The sequence below is a fragment of the Taudactylus pleione genome, unplaced genomic scaffold, assembly GCF_031769625.1.
Source record: "Taudactylus pleione unplaced genomic scaffold, aTauple2 ptg000487l, whole genome shotgun sequence".
NCBI lineage: Eukaryota > Metazoa > Chordata > Amphibia > Anura > Myobatrachidae > Taudactylus > Taudactylus pleione.
In genome coordinates, this window is record NW_028284889.1 from 1972025 (window position 1) to 1993256 (window position 21232).

At 45.6% G+C, this 21232-nt stretch overlaps 1 protein-coding gene across 1 annotated transcript in view; it reads left to right on the plus strand.

Moving 5' to 3' along the window:
• Positions 1-21232, plus strand: part of REPS2 (RALBP1 associated Eps domain containing 2) — a 222393-nt gene that overhangs the window by 192769 nt on the left and 8392 nt on the right. Inside the window, exon 18 of the mRNA XM_088449558.1 lies at positions 10921-11066. Coding sequence (XP_088305684.1) covers positions 10921-11066 — 146 coding nt within the window. The remainder of the gene's footprint in view (positions 1-10920; positions 11067-21232) is intronic.

The window sequence follows — 21232 nt, forward strand, 5'->3', positions numbered from 1 at the left end:
TGGCGAAAGTGGCCAGAAATTTTTCGGGCCACCCAAAGCGTCTCCTGCACGCCCCTATCGCTTTTCAGAAAATTCTGCACCACCAAGTTTATTGTGTGAGCAAAACATGGGACGTGCTGGAATTTGCCCAGATGTAATGCCCGCACAATATTGGTGGCGTTGTCAGATATCACAAATCCCCAGGAGAGTCTAAGTGGGGTAAGCCACTGGGTGATGATTTCCCTCAGTTTCTCTAAGAGGTTGTCGGCGGTGTGCCTCTTACTGAAACCGGTGATACACAGCGTAGCCTGCCTTGGAACGAGCTGGCGTTTCTGAGATGCTGCGACTGGTGACGCTGCTGCTGTTGCTGCGTAAGGTGATACATCTACCCAGTGGGCTGTCACAGTCATATAGTCCTTAGTCTGCCCTGTTCCACTTGTCCACATGTCCGTGGTTAAGTGGACATTGGGTACAACGGCATTTTTCAGGACACTGAGGACACTTTTTCTGACGTTTCTGTACAGTCTCAGTATCGCCTGCCTAGTGAAGTGGAATCTAGACGAGATTTGGAACCGGGGACACACTACCTCCATCAATTGTCTAAATCCCACTGCACTAATGGCGGATACCGGACGCACGTCTAACACCAACATAGCAGTCAAGGCCTCAGTTATACGTTTTGCTTCAGGATGACTGCTGTCGTACTTCATCCTCCTCGCTAAGGACTGTTGGAGGGTCAATTGTTTAGTAAAAGTAGTGGTGTTCCTACTTCCTCTCTGGGATGATGAACGACTCCCAGCAGTAGCAACAGCAGCAGCGGCAGCAGGAGGCGTAGCAATGCAGGATCCTCCGGAGGAATCTGGGATAGGAGAGTCAGTCATGCCAGTGACATGGCCTGCAGGACTACTTCCGATCCTGACTAAGGAGGAAATTGACGAGGAGGGAGTTGACGGTGTGGTTTGCAGGCACTTGGATACAACAGGACAACGGGATTTAGGTGTCCCTGGACTGCTTACGGTCTTAGCCAAAGTTTCTGAACTTGACAGTAACTTATTATGAACACGCTGCAGGTGCCGTATAAGGGAGGATGTTCCTAGGTGGTTAACGTCCCTACCCCTACTTATTCCACCTTTACATAAGGTACATATGGCAAGACAGTTGTTGTCCGGCTTTGGATAGAAATATTGCCAGACCAAAGAGGTGGAATGTTTGGTCTTCTGCCCAGGCATGACCGTGATGGGCTTTTTCATCCCACGGACAACAACTGTCTCCCCCGGAGCCTGATTTAAACAAACCACATCACCATCAGAATCCTCCTCGCCAACTTCCTCCTCAGCGCCAGCTACACCAGTATCCTCATCCTGTTGTACTTCAACAGTGACATCTTCAATTTGCATATCAGCAAGTGGACTGTGGGTGCTCCTTTCAGCACTTGCAGGGGGCGTGCAAATGGTGGAAAGAGCCACCTCTTCCCGTCCAGTGCTGGGAAGGTCAGGCATCGCAACCACCACCACACTTGGACTCTCCTTGGGGATTTGTGATATCTTCTTAGAAAGCACAGTTCTTCGCTGTGCTTTTGCCAGCTTAACTCTTTTGATTTTTTTAGTGGAAGGAGGGCTTCCATCGTCATGTGAAGCTGAACCACTAGTCATGAACATACTAGGGATCGACCTTAGCCGTTCCTTGCCACTCCGTGTCGTAAATGGCATATTGGCAAGTTTACGTTTCTCTTCAGCTGATTTAAATGTTTTTTTCAAGGTCATTTTCCTGACCTTTGTCATTTGGGATTGTATGTGCCCTCTATTATGACATTGGGCATCGGCCTTGGCAGACGACGTTGATGGCATGTTATCGTCTATGTCATGACTAGTGGCAGCAGCTTCAGCACTAGGAGGAAGTGGTTCTTGATCTTTCTCTATTTTATTTTTATCGGAGAAAGTTTGGTCCTCCATTTATGTTATATCGATTTGATATATACGTGCGGCTAAACACAGAAAATATTTTTTTATTTTTGCTGGAGAGTAGTGCACTTTGTGGGTTACACCAGCCTTTAAGAAATGAGCCAGCCGGCTCTTTACTTATGGGACACAGGCGCACGCTTGGCGCTGCTCCTTTGTTGATGCACGTGCGGCTACTGCGCACACAATTCACAAACACAGAAAATAATTTTTTTTTTGGTTTGGACTGGAGTGTACTTTGGGGGTTACAGCACCCTTTAACGGTCAAGCCAGCCGGCCCTTTACTTATGACACAGGCGCACACTTGGCACTACTTTGTTGATGCACGTGCGGCTACTGCGCACACAATTCACAAACACAGAAAATAATTTTTTTTTTGGTTTGGACTGGAGTGTACTTTGGGGGTTACAGCACCCTTTAACGGTCAAGCCAGCCGGCCCTTTACTTATGATACCGGCGCACGCTTGGCACTACTTTGTTGATGCACGTGCGGCTACTGCGCACACAATTCACAAACACAGAAAATAATTTTTTTTTTGGTTTGGACTGGAGTGTACTTTGGGGGTTACAGCACCCTTTAACGGTCAAGCCAGCCGGCCCTTTACTTATGACACAGGCGCACGCTTGGCACTACTTTGTTGATGCACGTGCGGCTACTGTGCACACAATTCACAAACACACAAAAAATATAATTTTTTTAGCACTTGGGGGGAGCACCCCTGATGGACAGAGCACCCCCTGGACAACACTACAGCACCCCTTTAGGACTGGGACACTGCACAGGACTTTGGAGTGGACACAGCCCCTATGGAGAACTGACTGCACAACACAGTCCAGCCAGCCCCTATGGACTTTGAAGTAGTGGACACAGCCCCTATTAACAACAGCAGCACAGCACAACACAGCCAGCCCCTATGGACTTTGAAGTAGTGGACAACAGCAGCACAGCACAACACTACTCTGCACTACACTACACTACACTACACAGCCCAGCCAGCCCTAACTCCCACCCTCCCTCTTCACTGTCCACAGCCGAGTGAGAAAATGGCGCCGACGCGGGTACCTTTATATAGGATCCAAAACCCGCGAGACTCGGTAGGCGGGATGATGACGTTTTGCCTCGATTTCAGATCCGAGTCAGGCGGGAAAAGTCGAGCCTGACTCGGATCTGCCTCGGATCGGGGGGGTTCGGATTTCAGAAATCCGAACCCGCTCACCCCTAAAATAAAGGAGTCGCACGTACATCAATTTGTTTCATGCAATATATGCATTTCTGTACCGTGCATGCTCACTAAAAATGCATACACATAGATCAATATACTGTATACATTTGTGTGTATTCATTGGCTTGTGTGGACAGGGGCAGGAAAGTTCAAACAGTGGGTCTGATTAATTACGGGATCGCTATTGTGATCGCACCTGCCATTACGCACGCAGACCCACTGCGAAAATATGCTAATGTTTGCAATCGCAATGCTGTCGCAGCCTAACATAAGGACGGACACTCACATCCGTAATTCATTGCAAGTCTGCAAAACCATCAGTAACATCGAGTACCATCGCAGCCTCACGCACAATAGGTCTGACCTCACTCAGCATTTGCTAACCTCATCGCACGCATTGAAAGCTGAAGCTGCGTATGCCAGTGGCTAATTAATGCACGCTCCTGTAACAGCTACTCTGTCCCTTAGGTGCTGAGGGGGCGCTGAGACCTTATGTTGCGCATGGAGAGCTTGTGAAGCCCTTCACTGCCCTGCGGAGACATCTGTATAATCCCCCGGGCAAGGGACATAACTAGAACTTTGTGGGCCCCATGGCAAAATTTTAAAAGACCCCTTCCCCGCATAGCTGTTATAGAGACACATCTCTCAGCAGTGTTCCACCGCAGTGGTATGGAGGTGTGCTTACTGCTGCCTATCATTATTTATGCAAGCATAAAGCCAGACCTGTTTGAAACTGAATAACCCCATTAGTTTATATATATATATATATATATATATATATATAATGTGTGCTCAGTCTCTCTCTGACTATGGGCTCCATTTCTCATTTCAATGAGACATAAATGTTATGAATCCCTGGGTAGATTCACAGTGCATGAATGGTTTAAGTAATCAGAAAAGAGGAGCACTAAGGAGCTTGAAGAAGACTGGGTAAGAAAGTAGCCTAAAGGCGTGCAGTAGTCAGAATGGTCAGAAAATAACAAGGTAGAATGCTGATGTGTACAAAGTTTGAGATGTGAGGAAATTATAATAATAGCCTTGAGGTTGATATATACTTGAGGTGTGGCCTTGTGGCCAAGCTGCAGCCTTGAGAGCTAATAAGTACTTGGCTGGGATGCGGCCTTGAGGCCGAGTTTCAGCCTTGAGGGCTGATATGTACCTGGCTAGGATGCAGCCTTGAGGCAGAGTTGCAGCCTTGAGGGCTGATGTGTACTTGGTTGGGATGCGGCGTTGTGGCGATGTTGCAGCCTTGAGGGCTTTTGTGTACTTGGCTGAGGTGTGGCCTTGTGTCCGAGTTGCAGCCTTGAGGGCTGATGTGTACTTGGCTGAGGTGCAGCCTTGTGGCCAGGTTGCAGCCTTGAGGGCTGGTATGTACTTGGCTGGGATACGACCTTGTGGCCAAGTTGCAGCCTTGAGGGCTGATGTATACTTGGCCAGGATGCGGCCTTGTGGCCAAGTTGCATCCTTGAGGGCTGATGTATACTTGGCCAGGATGCGGCCTTGTGGCCAAGTTGCAGGCTTGGGGGCTGATGTGTACTTGGCTGAGGTGCGGCCTTGTGGCCAAGTTGCAGGCTTGGGGGCAGATGTGTACTTGGCTGAGGTGCGGCCTTGTGGCCGAGGCGGTTGTGAAAGTCTTTTGCTGAGCTGTGGCCTAACGGCCGTGATGTGGCTGAAACAGCCGGGATGAAGTAACAAAAGTCCACTCAGACGCAGCAGTGCGGCTGAGACTGCTGTGAGGCTGGTAACTAAAAGTCCACTCAGACGCAGCACTGCGGCTGAGACTGCTGTGAGGCTGGTAACTAAAAGTCCACTCAGACGCAGCACTGCGGCTGAGACTGCTGTGAGGCTGGTAACTAAAAGTCCACTCAGACGCCTCAGTACTGCTGAGGCTGTAAAGATACACACTGGACAGGAGGTACTGGAACACACAACGAGAATGATCTCCACACATGGAACCGGAAGATATGTGCTGAACGATATAGAACCACAGTCAGGATGGCAGGCCCAGGTAATGAAAATCAGCAACCAGCAAAGTTTGAAATAACTGTAATTACGCTTTGCGCCACCTCTTCTGCCGCCAGCATAAAATGCAGTAAGTGCCCAGTCTGTCATTTTGTGTGCGGGCCCTGCTGCTGATAAACTGGCACAGAGCAGTGGGAAGAGAACACAGGGAGGCGGCCGTCACACAGTTCCTCCCCAAAAGACCCAGGCAGTTGTTTTCTGTTTGACGGCATGACAGGGTGCAGAGGCAGTGTGGACCCAGTAAGCAGTAGCAACTGCACCCATACCATTGTAGCTACGCCTGTGCTCCGGACTTACTATACTTATAGAATAGAGTGAGTTCTCCCAAGTGGGAAGACTGGGTAAGATGGGGAGAGCGATAGCGGCATAGCGGAGTCTCAATGGGTGGGGCCACCACACAGCAGCTGGCAGTCGCAGTCTGTGGAAGGGAAATAAAAATTCCTGTCAAAACTGCCAGCAGATCCTGTGGGCCTATTATCATGGGTGGGCCTGGAGCTGCAGCTCCACCCGCCCCATTAGCAATCCGGCCCTGACAAATGTTGCTCCTGATGTACACTGATGAGCTGAATGCATATGGAGAAGTGTCAGACTTAACATATCTGCATATATTTTCCTGCGTACAGTCGGGGCAAAAATGCATTCAACGCTAAATAATCCCCCAAATATTTATATACCAGCATTGCATCTGTAGTATAATCTGTGCACATACATAGATTATGTTACCGCTATTATAGACTTTATTTTCTTAACCACTGTGTATTTTTCATTCTTATTTTTAACATTGAAAAGCATACATCTCTTCAATTATTTGTAAGACAGACATTTTGACATTTATGACATTTATGTTTAGTTTTTTGTGAAGAAATCAAGAATTTAGAACCCCATCTGCCTTTGCCACTGATGTAATTCACCGCTAATACAGAAATAACAATTTCTCCTTGACAATTATGACATAGATATATACATAGATATATGTATCTCACTTAGGCATGATTTGAGTCACGCACATACATTATACTGATGTATCTGTAATTCTCAATGAAGGCACTTTAACTACAGATATCTATTCGGAATCGGTATGTATTACCGCCAGACCTAAGCCTGACGGATGAAATCCCAACACCAGAAGGCCGGCAGATGAAGATCCTGACTGAGGTGAGTAAGTACCCTAACCCTCCCCTCTCCCCCCCCCAACCCTCCTTTCGGGGAGGGCTATCCCTAACCTCCCCACCTAGTGCCTAACCCAAACCTCCCCCCCAGGGGTGCCTAAACCTAACCCCCCCGTCTCCGTTCCTTAAACCTAACACCTACAGGGGGGGGGTGCCTAACCCTAACCTCCCCCGGGTGGTGCCTGACCTTAACCCCCCCTTCCCCTAGCCTGACCCGAAGTCCCCTCGGGAGTCCCTAAACCTAAGAATCCCCCCCCCCCCCCGTGGCTATGAGCTCCTGACGCCCGGCTTACCTATGTTCGGTATGCCGGGCGTTGGGATTTCGGCGTGGGGCAAATGATAGGCTTTGGTATTTAGACACCTATCATTAGTCCCATGCCGGGCTTTCACTGTCGGGAAGCCGGAGGGAGGCATTTCGACCGCCGGCTTCCTGACTACATCCCTTCTATTCAAAACATTTGGTTGCCTTTCTAATTGGAGGGTGTGACACATATGCTACAAATGGTGTATCTATCTCATAAAATGTCCCTGTGGTGAAATAAGACTGAATGAACATTAAATAAAAATATCCTAACCCGATGAACCACCCTTTGCCCCATCCCAAGCCTATAAAAAGTGCACAAAATAAAATATGAAGCATAAGAAACCTTGGTATCTACCTCTCTGATTTGAAAAGTGTTGGATATTTGATAATTGGAAGCTGTCCCATGTTCATAGGAGTATATCTCAACTAGAAGTTGTTCCAGATGAGGAATCCTGGATACACAGTCTACTACAATTATAACTCTTTTTCCCTTTAAATGCGACTTATTCGCAAAGTGATGTGAATAGGACACACAAGCTGCTTCTGCTGATTAAAATGATATGCAACATGCCTGTATTCTGTGTGCGACTGCGGGTGTATCTGTATGCGAAATGCTATGTTACAGTGTCAGCGGGGTGACACTGTAATGTAGCATTTCAAATGCAGATGCAGTCGCACACAGAATACAGGCATGCTGCATATCATTTTAATCAGCAGAAGCAGTGTCACAGCCGCTGACACTGTAATGTAGTATTTCGCATACAGATACAGCCGCAGTCGCACACAGAATATAGGCATTCCACATTTTAATCAGCATAAGCTGTACGTCCTACTTGCATTGCTTTGCGAATAAGACTCATTTTAAGGGAAAAAGAGTTATAATTGTAGTAGACTGTATATCCAGGATTCCTCATATGGAACAACTTCTGGTTGATATATACTCCTATGAACATGGGATATATACTCCTATGAACATGGGACATCTTCCAACTATCAAATATCCAATACTTTTCAAATCAGAGAGGAGATGCCAAGGTTTCTTATGTGTAAGATTTTGTTTTGTGCACTTTTTATAGGCTTGGGATGGGGCAAAGGGTTCATCAGGTTTGTAAGGGAACAAGTTACACAAAAAGATCAACAGCACTACTAGTTTCACCACAGCATGGTGCGACTAAAAGGGCAGTTTAACACGCAAGGAGGCTAGATGTATGTAGACACATCTGTAAGTGACTGCCCACAATATTGTGCTTTTTTACATTCAGTTATTACAGAAACCACTGAATACTCAATTTATTGTAAGTATATTGTAGTTTATGAAAATCCATTAACCAGTGGGCACCTATTCATATTATACACTGGCAGTATGTAAATGGCTTTCCCCGAGCATAGTAGAATCTCCTTGACCTTATTAGCCAGCTAGTAAAAAAAGATGCATTTTTAAAACCTGCTTTTCAGAAAATAATAAAAACAGAGGTCACTCAGTAGTTGCATAATGAGCAAAGTGTGATTATACAATCCACCATTTTCTCTGTAGGTTTTGTCTTACAGCAATGATGGGAATCCAGCTATACTTCAAGGGCTGCATGTGCATTCTTCCAACCTTCAAAAAGGCTACAGATTATCCTTACAGTCAAGAATGAAAAAATAGTCCTCAACAAATCTACATCAATTATCCCAAAAAGCACCATGTCTCTCATTTGCTCCAATATATCACCACATGCCCTCAGACCCATACATGCACTCAGACTCTCATAGTCTCTCATAGGCTCACAGATCCCACATGTACTCTTAAACTACCCCACACGCCCCTCCCCCCAGACCTACCCATATGCCCTTCCCAACAACCCCACATGCCCTCCAGACCTACCCACATGCCCCCCAGACCTACCCATATGCCCTTTCCATCTCCCCAATATAATTGTTAATTTACTGAAAATACATCTGCTTTTCTAACTGCCCTACTGTCCATATAAGAGTATTATCAATGCTTTAAATAAAAAATAAAAAAGTTCACTCTTATTTCTTACTATACTGTCTGTAACATTTTCATATAGCCATGAATACTCCCTTCTACAATATACCTAAAGCTGGGTACACACTGAGACATCCAGCAATTGTGCCCGAAGTCCAGGGACACCCTGGACATCGCATGATTGCCGGTACACACTACAGTGATTAATGAACGTTGGAACGATCACTTGTTCCTTTCTTAATTTTTAACATACGTACATTAGGTTGCATGCAAAATCACCAGGTTTCATGTGTAGCATATCAAACCTGACGACGACGCTAGTGACCGCGGGTACCCACGTATCGAGTGTACACACTGAGCGATGTCGTCAATTTGTTATTACGAAAGGGCAATTCGGCCCGACATCGCTCCAGTGTGTACCCAGCTTTAGAGTCATATAATTCTCTCTGCTACTCCTCTCTTATTTCCTGACTCCTTTGTGGTTTGTGGATTTCGGCATGAATGTGATTTTAGAAGCTCTTGTGCGTGGCGGTATCTGGACAGAAGATCGACAATAATAAAAAGGTCAACAGTCAGTAGGTTGACACCAAATGGTCGACAGGTACAATAGGTCAACAGATACACAATGGCAACTGGTTCAAATGGTCGACACATTTTTTTTATGGGGGGTTTTCAAAATTTTTTAGAGTTAGGATGAGAGTTAGTGTTAGGTATTTGGGGGAGGGTTAAGCTGCCAGAGGGTACGGTTAGGTTTAGGCACTAGGGGGAGGTTTAGGTAACAGTGGGAGGGTTACGATTATGGTTAAACTACAAAAAAGTCATCCATTTTTGTGTTGATTATTTGAACCTGTCGACCTTTAAAACTTGTTGAGCTTTTGTCAGTTGACCATTTGTACCTGTCGACCTGTTGTATGTTGACCATTTGGTGTCAACATATTGACTGTCAACCTCCGCGTGATACAGAGTCTGCAGCAGAATGAGAGCACACCGCACTCCCTCTTCCTCCTCCTCCGGTGTGCTGTGTGAGCTCTTGCATTGTACAGATGCAGAAGGTGGATGCTACAGTTAATAAACCTTAGGCACTAATGAAAATTTCTATTTATTTACAATTAAACAATAAAAAAATATATAATATGGTAAGGAGCTACAAACAAAAGGGATACATTCTATTTTCCATTAGAAAACAACCAAAAATAAAGCAGTGGTTTGGCAGCACTGATTAACCCCTATGTTAAATGTCAGAAAACAAATAATTAAAATAACATTAGTGTATTTAAAGGTACATATAAAACAATTTATATATAGTAGGATCATGCATAACGTTGATCATCATATAAAAATAATTATTAAGATAGAACCGGACTAAACACTTATATTCATGATCCAAATTAGAGAGAATTTTATTATGTCTCTTGCCTATTCAGACACAAATCAATTGTTCATGTGAAGGTTCAAGTACCAGTTAATATGGAAAAAAATGGCACAAAGATACATAAAGATATAACAGCAGCATAAGAATTTCACAATTAAATGTAATATATACTGTAATTCAAATGTATTCTCATTATGAGAGTATATGAGGACCAAATGATCATGAGCCTATGGCAGAGGTTCCCAATCACGGTCCTCAAGCTCCCCAACAGTTCATGTTTTATTGATATCCATGGTTGAGCACAGGTGACTTAATTAGTACCTCAGTCAATTTGATTTAACCACCTGTGCTTAGCCATGGTTATCACTATAACCTGAACTGTAGGGGAGCCTTGAGGACTGCGTTTGGGAACCTCTGGCCTATGGTGTTAGGCTAGCTCAGAAGCCTCCAGTATATCTGCTATAGATACTCACATGCCCAAATGTAGAGAAATATCAAAAGCAGCGTTTCCATTAACAGATTTGTGGGAAGATGTATCAAGCCTTATAGAGAGTTAAAGTACCAACCAATCAGATTCTGTCATTTTTGGTTGGTACTTTATCTCTCTGCAAGCTTTGTAACATCTCCCCCTGAGACAGCAAATCCATTTTGCAATACAAAGATCTTACTATTGGCATATGTCTGCGCAGTCTTATCACTAAGATTATTGGTGATTTCTTCTCTATAAAATAGCCCAGCACTACCCACCTGTGCGATTTAGATTATTATTTATCCATGCACTTTAGCAGTCCGTCTTGGCGCTCTCACACACCAAGGAACATTTTGTCAAATGAAGTAATATGAGCATTCATTTATAAGCTGTGTGGTCCAGTTGATGCATGACACCTTTGTGAGGTTATTATTTGTTTCCTTCCATTAAAGGAAATTCTACTTAACCAACCACCAACAAAACCACTACGAAGAAAATTCCACCCGGAAAGCCAAGTGCTGGAAAATCACGACTTGTCGTCAGCATCGAGTGTGACCTCATCAGCGGCATCTTTGAAGTCCTACCCTGCTGTTCAGAAGTACGTTATATTGGGGAAACCGTGTTCTTGATGTTTTATGTTATTTTGGCTAGTTTAGAAATACATTGCATCTATTGCACTAAAATTCTAGTGCTATAAATAGACACTGATAATTAGTTTCTTTAAGTTATTATTCGCCCATAACATGTTATGCTATGCACGCTGCTGATTTATGCAGTACATGATGACACTGACCTCTTTACACAGCGAAGGCCAGGTCACAGTTCTCTATAACCCAAAATAACCGGCTTCCCTCTGACCTCCCTTTAGCGTCACCATTTAGTCTCCAGAGTAATCGCATTCTGTGTTACATTATAGATGTGAAAGCTGTACAGTGGTAGTTTCATCTAACAGCTCTGATAATAATCTTGAACATTTTAACAGTTTGTTTACTCTCCTGCTAAAATTCTCCATCTGTAAAATTATCTAATACAGTATCTATAAATCTTGCAAACATCAAGAGGATGTTTTACACTTGTCCTCTTTTGCACCCAAATGCGCTACCCCCTTTTTTTTTTCCCTGGGTGGAAATGTACTAGAGTGTAGTTTTATTGGCAGTCTGGCCAATTTATATGCGGTCTTAAAAATTTGAGAAACTACACATAAAATCACAAGGTTTGAACCACTATCCTAATTTTATAAACTGTCAGGTATACAAACGACAGATGTGTCCTACCTCTCTAGCCTTAATACGCCACATGGCGCGACTATTCTACCTATGGGGGGCATCTTTTTTTTTCAAAAATACGTCTAAAGGCCGGTACACACGAGATGATGTCTAGTGTGCCCGACCTTGTCAGCGACGGGACCCGGCGGGGGAGCTGGCATCGGCAAGTGCATACAAAGTTGCAGATGCCGGTAGCGACAATGGGGGCCATGCTGCATCGGCAACATGACCCCGCTAACAATATCGCTCATTGGACCTGCATGCAGGGCCGATGGAGGATGACGCTGACGACGCATGGGAGCGCGGATTGTTAGCGACATAGCAGGTACACACTAGACGATGTGCCCGATATGTCGCTTGATCCGCCGGATCGGACGACATATCGTCTAGTGTGTACCCGGCTTTAGTTGCAACGTGATGCGACTAGGATACAGAAGGAAAATGTTCTGATTAATTTGTTATGCAAAACGTGTATATTGTATACGAAGTAAAATGGCATTTGGCATTAAAACAGCCGCGGCCGCTGCATGGTAGCACTTTGTACATAGTATACAGATTAAGAGACTCAGTCGCACACGGATATACAAGTGTTGCATATCACATTCATCAGCACAGTCTCATGGTGCCTCCTAATTGCATCACATTGCGACTAAGATGCATTTTCGGGAAACAAAAAAGGTGAAGGAAGAAGTCCGGCGGTAGCAGATTATTATGGGGGGCTGTTTGGCACAACTGCAGCAATAATGAGGGAACACATATCTCTATGTGATTAATGACTGAGAGTTGTCAAAGCAACATATCAAACCGCCAAAAGAAGAAAAGACAGATGTCTTAGAACTAGATCTTATAGGTGAGATAGCTTCCATAGCTGGTGTTATAAAAGGCCAGTGCTACTCAGTATGTAGCAGAAGGCCCAAAATACGCAAAAGCACTGGCAGGGCTGTCAAAAGCATTCGTGGGGCAAGAACCACTCATGATTCTGCCCCCATCCCCTCCCCCATCCCTGACAGGTACAGGCCATTCGGCTTGAGAATCTTCCTTACCTATATGGTGGTTTCTTTGCAATGAGGAACCTCTGAAAATATTGATCCTCCCTGGGCAGCAGTATTCATTAATCACACACAGTAGCAGATCACATAGTCCAGAAGACACCTGTTTGAATAGGAATATGTCATCATATAACAGAGGTTCAACCAAATGATACATAGTAACAATAGTTTTGGTGCAGGGCACATTGTGAACTTCCCTGATTATGAAACTGTATTAGATAATTTGGTATACCATTTGAATCAGTAATATGGTTTCTTTAGAATAGGTGCCTTAATGAAGATGACTATTTCGAGCCTTTTCCTTCTAATCCTGACAGTTTCGGATATGACGTCACATGCTGTCAAATGACTTATCAGTGGTGTCACTATGGGTGGTGACACCCAGTTCGGCACTTAGATAATCCTCGTGAAGGTGTGGCCTCCCCTGATGTCTGCCGTTTTGGGGGCATGACTGCATGTCACAACCCTATTCTCGTCACACCGGGGGCTTGCCCAGCACTCCAGGAGCAACCCTACACCTGTCCATGCACAGTGTGGATCACCTGCGCCTGCGTACGTCATCCATCACCACTATCACTCAGCTCGGTGACACCAAATAACAGAGCAGCTTTGCTATTTTGGTGTCACCCCCATGGATAGTGTCACCCGCTGCAGCCCACACACCCTGATTCTCCCCCCCCCCCCCCCCCCCAGTGATGCCACTGGACATTATATAACCCACAGGTCAGGCCTGGATTGGCAGTCAGCCACCTCTGGCACTTTCTATAAGGAACAATGTAACAAATATGCTGCCAAAGATAGGCTCCCAGCCATAACCTTAATAAATTGTGTTGGTCAGGTAAGTCATTGTGTTACACACATCGGAGCCATTTATCAAGTAATTCAGCCCTTAAAATATATGAAACCTGCTGTTTCTTCATGTTTTAAAGCCAGAATTAAGTATGCCTTAAATGTACCAAGATGTAAAGCTCTGATATCTCCTTCTTTCCGGCCGTCATTCACATAGTTCCCCGGATCTTACATGCATGGGCTAGATGGCATAAGCACGTTACCGTAAGTGTGGCAGCCCTGCCAGAGAGGGATCTTCCAATCTCTTTCTGGTGGAGGAGATCCCAATTCACAAAGTGTCTTCTTCACATTATACAAGCACAGTTGCGCGGCCGGGTCCAAAACCCGGAAGTAAAGTGATTGCATATGTAATCACTTTACTTCTTACTGATTGCTTCGACAGGCTCTTATCTTACCGTGTCCCAGCAATGAGTACATTCCCCCCCCCAAAAAAAATCCTTATTGCCAAGATACAAGGGATGTAGTTTAAAACCATGACTGTCTGAACGCCGGCGCTGGAATCCCGACACCAATCAAAATCATGGCGCCAGCATCCCAAAGCTAAGCAGTGGGGTAAGGAGGAGGGTTAGGCAATAGGGCGAGGGTTAGGCAATAGGGGGAGCTTTAGGCATTAGGGGGAGGGTTAGGGTTAATTAGGGTTAGGCACTAGAGGGTAATTTTAGTCTGCGGGGGGTAGGGTTAGGTTTAGGCAGCGGGGAGTGTACGGTAGGGTTAGGTTTAGGCAGAGGGTAGTGTAGGGTAGGGCTGGGTTTAGGTAGCAGGGAGTGTAGGGTAGGGTTAGGTTTAGGCAGAGGGGAGTGTAGGGTAGGGTTAGGTTTAGGCAGAGGGGAGTGTAGGGTAGGGTTAGGTTTAGGCAGAGGTGAGTGTAGGGTAGGGGTAGGGTTAGGATACTTACCGACAGATGACGGTGTCCTAACCCTGTCTGGATGCCGGCGTCAGGATTCTAACCACCAGGATCCAGAGCGCTGGCATCCCATACCCAACCCAGATACAGCATATGATGATAAGGATTCTTAATTTTTGGTGGAGTGTCTGTATTAGATAATACATATGTGACAGCGTGACGGACACCGGCATGCACTTACCAGGTCTGACGGCACTGGTCAGCAGCAGGGCTTCGGGCAGGGAATCCCTTCTCCTCCTTCTGGCGTCCGGTGGCATGGGGCAGGCGGCCGGGGCTACCCTGGGGGCGCATGCACCTACCTAAATAACATTTAAAGGGCCAGACCTTCCCATTGTGACGTCACATGAGAGGTGCCTAATTCAAGCGTCTGTCTATATAAGGGTGTCCCTGGGTCCACTCCTGTATAAGCTCCCAAACCATGCTCCAGCGTTCCCAGTGATACCTTCTGCTCGTTCCTGACCTTGGCTTTGTTTTTGACCTGCTTCCGTCTCCTCCCTGGTACTTCGCTTGGTATTCCCATTTTGACCTTGGCTATCCTCTGTAACCTGCATGCGTCTGCTCCCTGGTACCGTCTTGTCCCTTCTGTTCTGACCCGGCCTGTCGACATCACTCTAAGTCTTCATCCAGAGTATGCCACCACCTGTATTAGGGAACCTAATCTAAGGACCGCGTCCTGCATGTCGGAAGCAGTGAAGTCCAAACCTCCTTGCGGGGGTCCCTGGTGAGTACTGCAGACTCATTAGACTCCGTGCCTCGGTAATAGGTCTCGGCAATCCCAAAATACAGGTTCGCATCCACTATCCATTATGTGATATCATAATATTTAGATAATCTTTAAGGGTGCAGATTATATCTGAAGATGATACTGATTTTGAGTATAGCTGTTTTTTCTTTTGTCCCCTCGGGATATGACATGACATGTATCTAAGAATCGGACGTAATCAATGTATTCCATTTAATGAAGACAAAAGGCCTGATTCAGACCCGCTCGCGAGCGCATTGCGCTCGCAAGCGGGTCGATGGGGCAATGCGCACACGTGGTGTGCGCAAGCCCCGTAGCGAGTGAGAAATCACTCACTCCGGGGCTCGCAACAAAACGGGGCGGCTATTGATGTTGATCGACAGCTCGCCCCGTTTTGTAGGCGGGGAGGGGGGATGGCTGTACAAACGGAGGCGTTCCCGAAGGAACACCTGCTGTTTGTGGGCGTCCCTACTGACATCGATTGTAGGGACTCGATTCTCCCATTCTCCATCTGTGTGTGAGTAATGCACAGTGTTTATAAATCTGTCCATGTAGTATAGTATTAAAATGGGGAAATATGGATTAGTCCTTCTTTCTTATTCTCCTCAAAATCTCTAAGTAACGCATATATTATCCGCAGAAAACCTTTCATGGCTTCCCACTAGAAATAAGTGGATACCACACTCTTCACGATCGAATCTGGCATATTGCATGCATGGAAAGAATACCTGTCTCCCTCATGATAGACCAAATCTTTTTACTGAAGATTGGGCTTCCTGTCTTTTTAAGATAGAAACTACCCTTCCCACATCTAGAGCATACTTACCGACTTTGCAGGGCACCAATCCGGGAGCAGCCGGAGAGAACCTGCTTCTTTCATCTTCAGGGTGCTGGGGACAGACAATAGCCGGCATTAGGAAATTTGCGTTATTTAGTCACGCCCCCTCCATACGGTCCCGCAAACGTCTCAGAAAATCTCCCCATCCTGTCCACTTTACTAGGAAGTGGGCAGGATGCGGGAGATTTGCCTCCTCTTTCGTGGGTGCAGGGGGTTACCCGAAAACTCGGGAGCCTGCCACGACTCCCGGGAGAGTGGACCAGTATGATCTAGACCCTCCCCGTCTTCCCATTCCTCCTCCCTTCGCCACCCTGTTTACGTTTTGAGAAAAACACTTGAAACCTTGTGAATTGTACAGTTTCTCTTTTATGTTTTATCTTAAGATATTTGCCTAAAATAATGTATGAAAATAAAGTCAGCCCTGACGTCCTTTACTTTCAGGAGTTATGAGAAAACCTAAATGAGAATAAAACAAGGTATATTAGCAGAAATACTAAAGTTTAACTTAATAAGAAGGAAGTGCTGAATGCTAGAATAATTAGAGATGTGTTTTTGAGTCCCACCTTCAAAGTGCAATTGTAATGCTTCACATATGCACAGGAACCTGAAAGTGCTCAATACATTTAGAATTGTGAATTTATGTACAGTATGTGCTGTTCTTTTTAAATGCCCCTCACTTATAAAGATCTATCAAACTAGATGAACACTTACAAACACATATGAATGTTTGAATACAGTTTAGTTTCCCTTTAATGTACATTGGGGCAGATGTATGAAGCTCTGGGAAGTGATAAAGTGGAGAGTGATAAACGACCAACCAATCAGCTCCCAACTGTCATTTTTCAAACCCAGGCTGTAACATGACAGTTGGGAGCTGAGTGGCTGGTCGTTTATCACTCTCCACTTTATCACTTTCCAGAGCTTCATACATCTGCCCCAATAAGTGTAATAAATGTTAAGAGGCTGCTCATCTCAAATTTATAGAATATAGAATTGTCTGGATCTAGCTAACTATCGTAGTGAATAACTGCTGCTTAAAAGACGTGTTAGACAAATCTGAAAATGTAAATAAACATTGAGATCTATGTAGGCTATCAGATAGTACTGCCAGAAGGAACTCCGTCTGTCACTGGCACCAAAGTGACAAATTGTTGTGTACTATTACTTCTGTTGTTTACACATTTTAAGTAATGCACCACATTGGCATTTCAGTGTGTATAATAACTCTTGGATGGCTATATCTGATGTCTGTTCTTCAATGTGGGCTGTTTCATGTAGTAAATATGTGAGTACTTCATTTTCACTGAATAGTTCAGAAATCGTAAAGATTAAATTGTTGATATGTCCTATTGGAGAAGAACAGTAGGCACCAGAGGAAATGTGAAATAGAGTTTAGGCCAGACAGACTGTCCTTAACCCAAACTGTGCGCTGCGGCACCCTGAGGTGCCTCGGGACACTGGCAGGGGTGCCTCTGGTTAGTGGTCAAAATCAAATTCTTTATGGTCAATGTAATGTAAATATGTGCACAAACAGAAGCACAAACCTGTCCACCACTATATAACCAAACCTAAGGATGACAGGTAGCACAAGTTACTTCACTTTACTACTTCACTACATTGTTTTCTGAATTTCTCAATAACAAACTTTTGGCTTAGGGGTGCTGTGAAAACACTGCTGATACACTAGGGCGCCGTGATTCAAAAAAGTTTGGAATCCACTGGCTTAACCAATTTGCAGGTTTATTACCGATAGCAAGATAACAGCGTTAACAGAAATAACAGCGGCTGTAACCAGTAATGCAGAGTAAGCAGTTTATGTAACAAAGTGGTGGTATTACCAATACTCACACCCCAGAGGAACGTGCTGCACGTCCATGCGGTACATCACACGCTCTGCAAGATGGCATGTTGTCACTCATGCACAGTAACTGGTTCGGTGGTTATCTTGGTAAAGGTGGCTGGCCGGACCAGGCTTCAATACAGAATGGGAAATAGCGCTGGAGCGCACTTCTCTCTAACAGAAATAAGTGGCTTATTGCCCATCCTCTGAAGTATGTGAAATGCTCCACAAATTCTCAGTAAGAGTCATCTAGATTCTGCAAATACTGTGGCCTACAATGCTCTCACTTGCCTGCTAACCACATTTCAGGGTGTATGCCTATTTCACTGTCTTTTGAAATTTCCCAATAAAATCCATCTGACATATTTTGGGGATTGGTAGATGGTCCAGAAAATACACATGTTGGAAACAGCAAAAAACATCACGTCAAAGCCCCACAGTGTATGAGGTGTTTCAAGGTCAGGTTATGGGTGGCGGGGTAAATGGCAGCACCGTGCACGCAGCAGCCTATTAGTAGTACACCAGTCCTACAGTACGTTACAGTGTCAGTGGTTGTGACACTGTAATGTAGCATTTCGCATGCAGATACACCCACAGTTGCACACAGAACATTTTACTAATAAGATGCATTTGAAGGTAAAAAGTCGCACAAAAAGACACTCTGTGCTACCGGGTCACGTCATGGCACAACTAGAAGGGCTGTTTAATGTGCAAGGAAGTAAGATGTATGTGGACACATCTGTATGTTTGCACATTTCACAGATTCGCTCCGATTTCACATGCAAATTTTGTTGATGCGAGTTCGGTCGTATCCAAGATTTGCGACTTCAGTTGCGAAACACACCCGATTTGACTGATCTCACAAACGCCATAAGATGACTAGTTACACCATCGATTGAGAAAACGATTCTTTGTAAATGTGCGTTTTGCAATGCAAAATGTTCCGGAGATAAGGTGTTAGAATGGATCGCATCCCAACACGATTCTTAGTAAATCTCCTTCCTACTGTCCAATTTGCCAAAACCACATTTAGCACAAAACTTATTATCACAAGCAAGGGCGGATTGGGAATGTAAAGTGGCCCTGGAAAAAATACTAAAACTTTAGTGGGTGGGGCCTTGTTGAAAGGGGTGTGTCATGCCCATAAGTCACTCCCCCATTGTTGTCATTCTAGGGGCATGCCCACCGCTCCAGGAGCTGATGGGCATGCCCACAGTCCCTCTCTGCAGTGAATAAGCACAGCAAGCATGTGAATGAGTATTTTCTTACCTGTATGATTTCTCTGCAACAGGGAACCTCAGGAGAAATAGAACCTCCCTGGACAGGCAGTGTCTTGAGTTTGTATTCACTATTCATGCAGGAGATCACACGGTCTGGAAACCGCCTGTTTGTGTAGCAATAAAGCCAATGTCATCATGCAACAGAGGTTCAACCAGATCATACATAGTAACAGAAATTGTGGGGCAGGACAAAAGTTTCCTTTTTCAAACAATCCTGACGCCGGCATCCCTCCCCCTAGTATCTAACCCTAACCCCACTACTTACCGTATGCCGGCGCCAGGATTCTGACTGGTGTCGGGACTCTGGCGCTGACATTCTGAGCGCTGGCATCCTACACGCTGTTATTTCAATTACCTGCCATATACACTCATACATAAACTAGAAATAGCAATTTATTATTAGGAAATTTTGCTTAACTGACATCCTTTAGATTGATTATGTGGCGCTGTACGGTCTTGCTTCTGTGGTCTGCGGCACCACTTCCGATGGCAGCCACCAGCCATGAGGGTCTACTATGCACACACATGATGAGGTAGCAGAGGTACTGGATGGGGAAAGAAGCAGAGGGACAAATGGAGCTGGTGGCAGAGGTACAGATGGCAAAGGGGGCAGAGGCACAGCAGGGGGAAGTACTGTATGAGGGGCACAGATAAAGGTGGACAGATGTAGAATGTGGCAAAGGTATAGATGGGAAAATGGAATAAGTCATAGAAGGGGAGGGACACAGTCACACATGAGGCACACATTGATAGGGGTTTAGAGGCACATATGGGGAGGGTAGGAGTAAAGGTACAGCTGAGGTGCTACTATCTAGCCTAGCAAGGGGAGGAGGAGAAGGGTGGAGCTGTAGGGTTCCTAGGGGTTGGAGCAACAGTAGAGGGAGAAAGTGAAAGTAAGCTAGTCCAGACTCCGGACAGCCTGACGTACCCTGGAAGAGTGGGGGAGGGGAGCACACACCCTCAATGTCCTCATCTAAACCCTGGCTGGATTTAGGCCAGGATGTACTAAAGGAAAAGAGGGTAATGCCAGAAAAACCTGGCGTTACCCTATAGAAGCCTATGTGCTTCTTACCACACCCAGCTCCCGACGGTTCGTCGCCGCCATCGCCCAGCGCTAGCCCCCACTCACCTGCTGTCCATGGTCGCCGGGCCACGCTCCTCCTGAGTCCTCCGCTTCCTGCTCCTCCTAATCTTTTCTGAGTGCAGGGAGGAGGAGAAGCCCTGGGCTTCCTGCACATGTGACCAGCAGGAAGCTCTCAGGGCTTGGAGGGGGCGGGGTCCCATGGAGACCCCTTCACCCAGCGCCGGCTGCTTCGCAAAGGGCAGCTCTTATCACAAGAGCTGCCCTTTGCGATACTAATCGCATATGTTAGTACATATGTAATTAGTATGGTTGTGGTGACTGGCGGAATGGTCACCGCAACTCAGGGCCGTCCCCCTCCCCCCCCCCTCAAAAAAAGAAATACAATTTTATATATGGTGCTCCTCGCGTGCTTCAGGGAAAGGGTGCGTGGCCGATCGAGGTGGGGGCGTTTCCTTGCAGAACACCCCCAATTCATCATACTTTGGGGTGTGCCCAGCACTTACGGAGATACTGGGCTTCCCCCAAGCTCTCCCCTCATGGTGAATAATTTTCAGGCGCAGTAATGCGCCTTACACAGTATGTCTTACACAGTAATGCCCTTTATAACACATGCCACATGCAGTAATGCCCTGTATAACACATTATGCCATGTGCAGTAATGCCCTGTATAACACATTATGCCATGTGCAGTAATGACCTGTATAACACATTATGCCACTCACAGTAATGCCCTGTATAACACATCATGCCACACACAGTAATGCCCTGTATAACACATTATGCCACAAGCAGTAATGCTCTGTATAACACATTATGCCACACGCAGTAATGCCCTTTATAACACATTATGCCACATGTAGTAATGCCCTTTATAATACATTATGCCACACGCAGTAATGCCCTGTATAATACA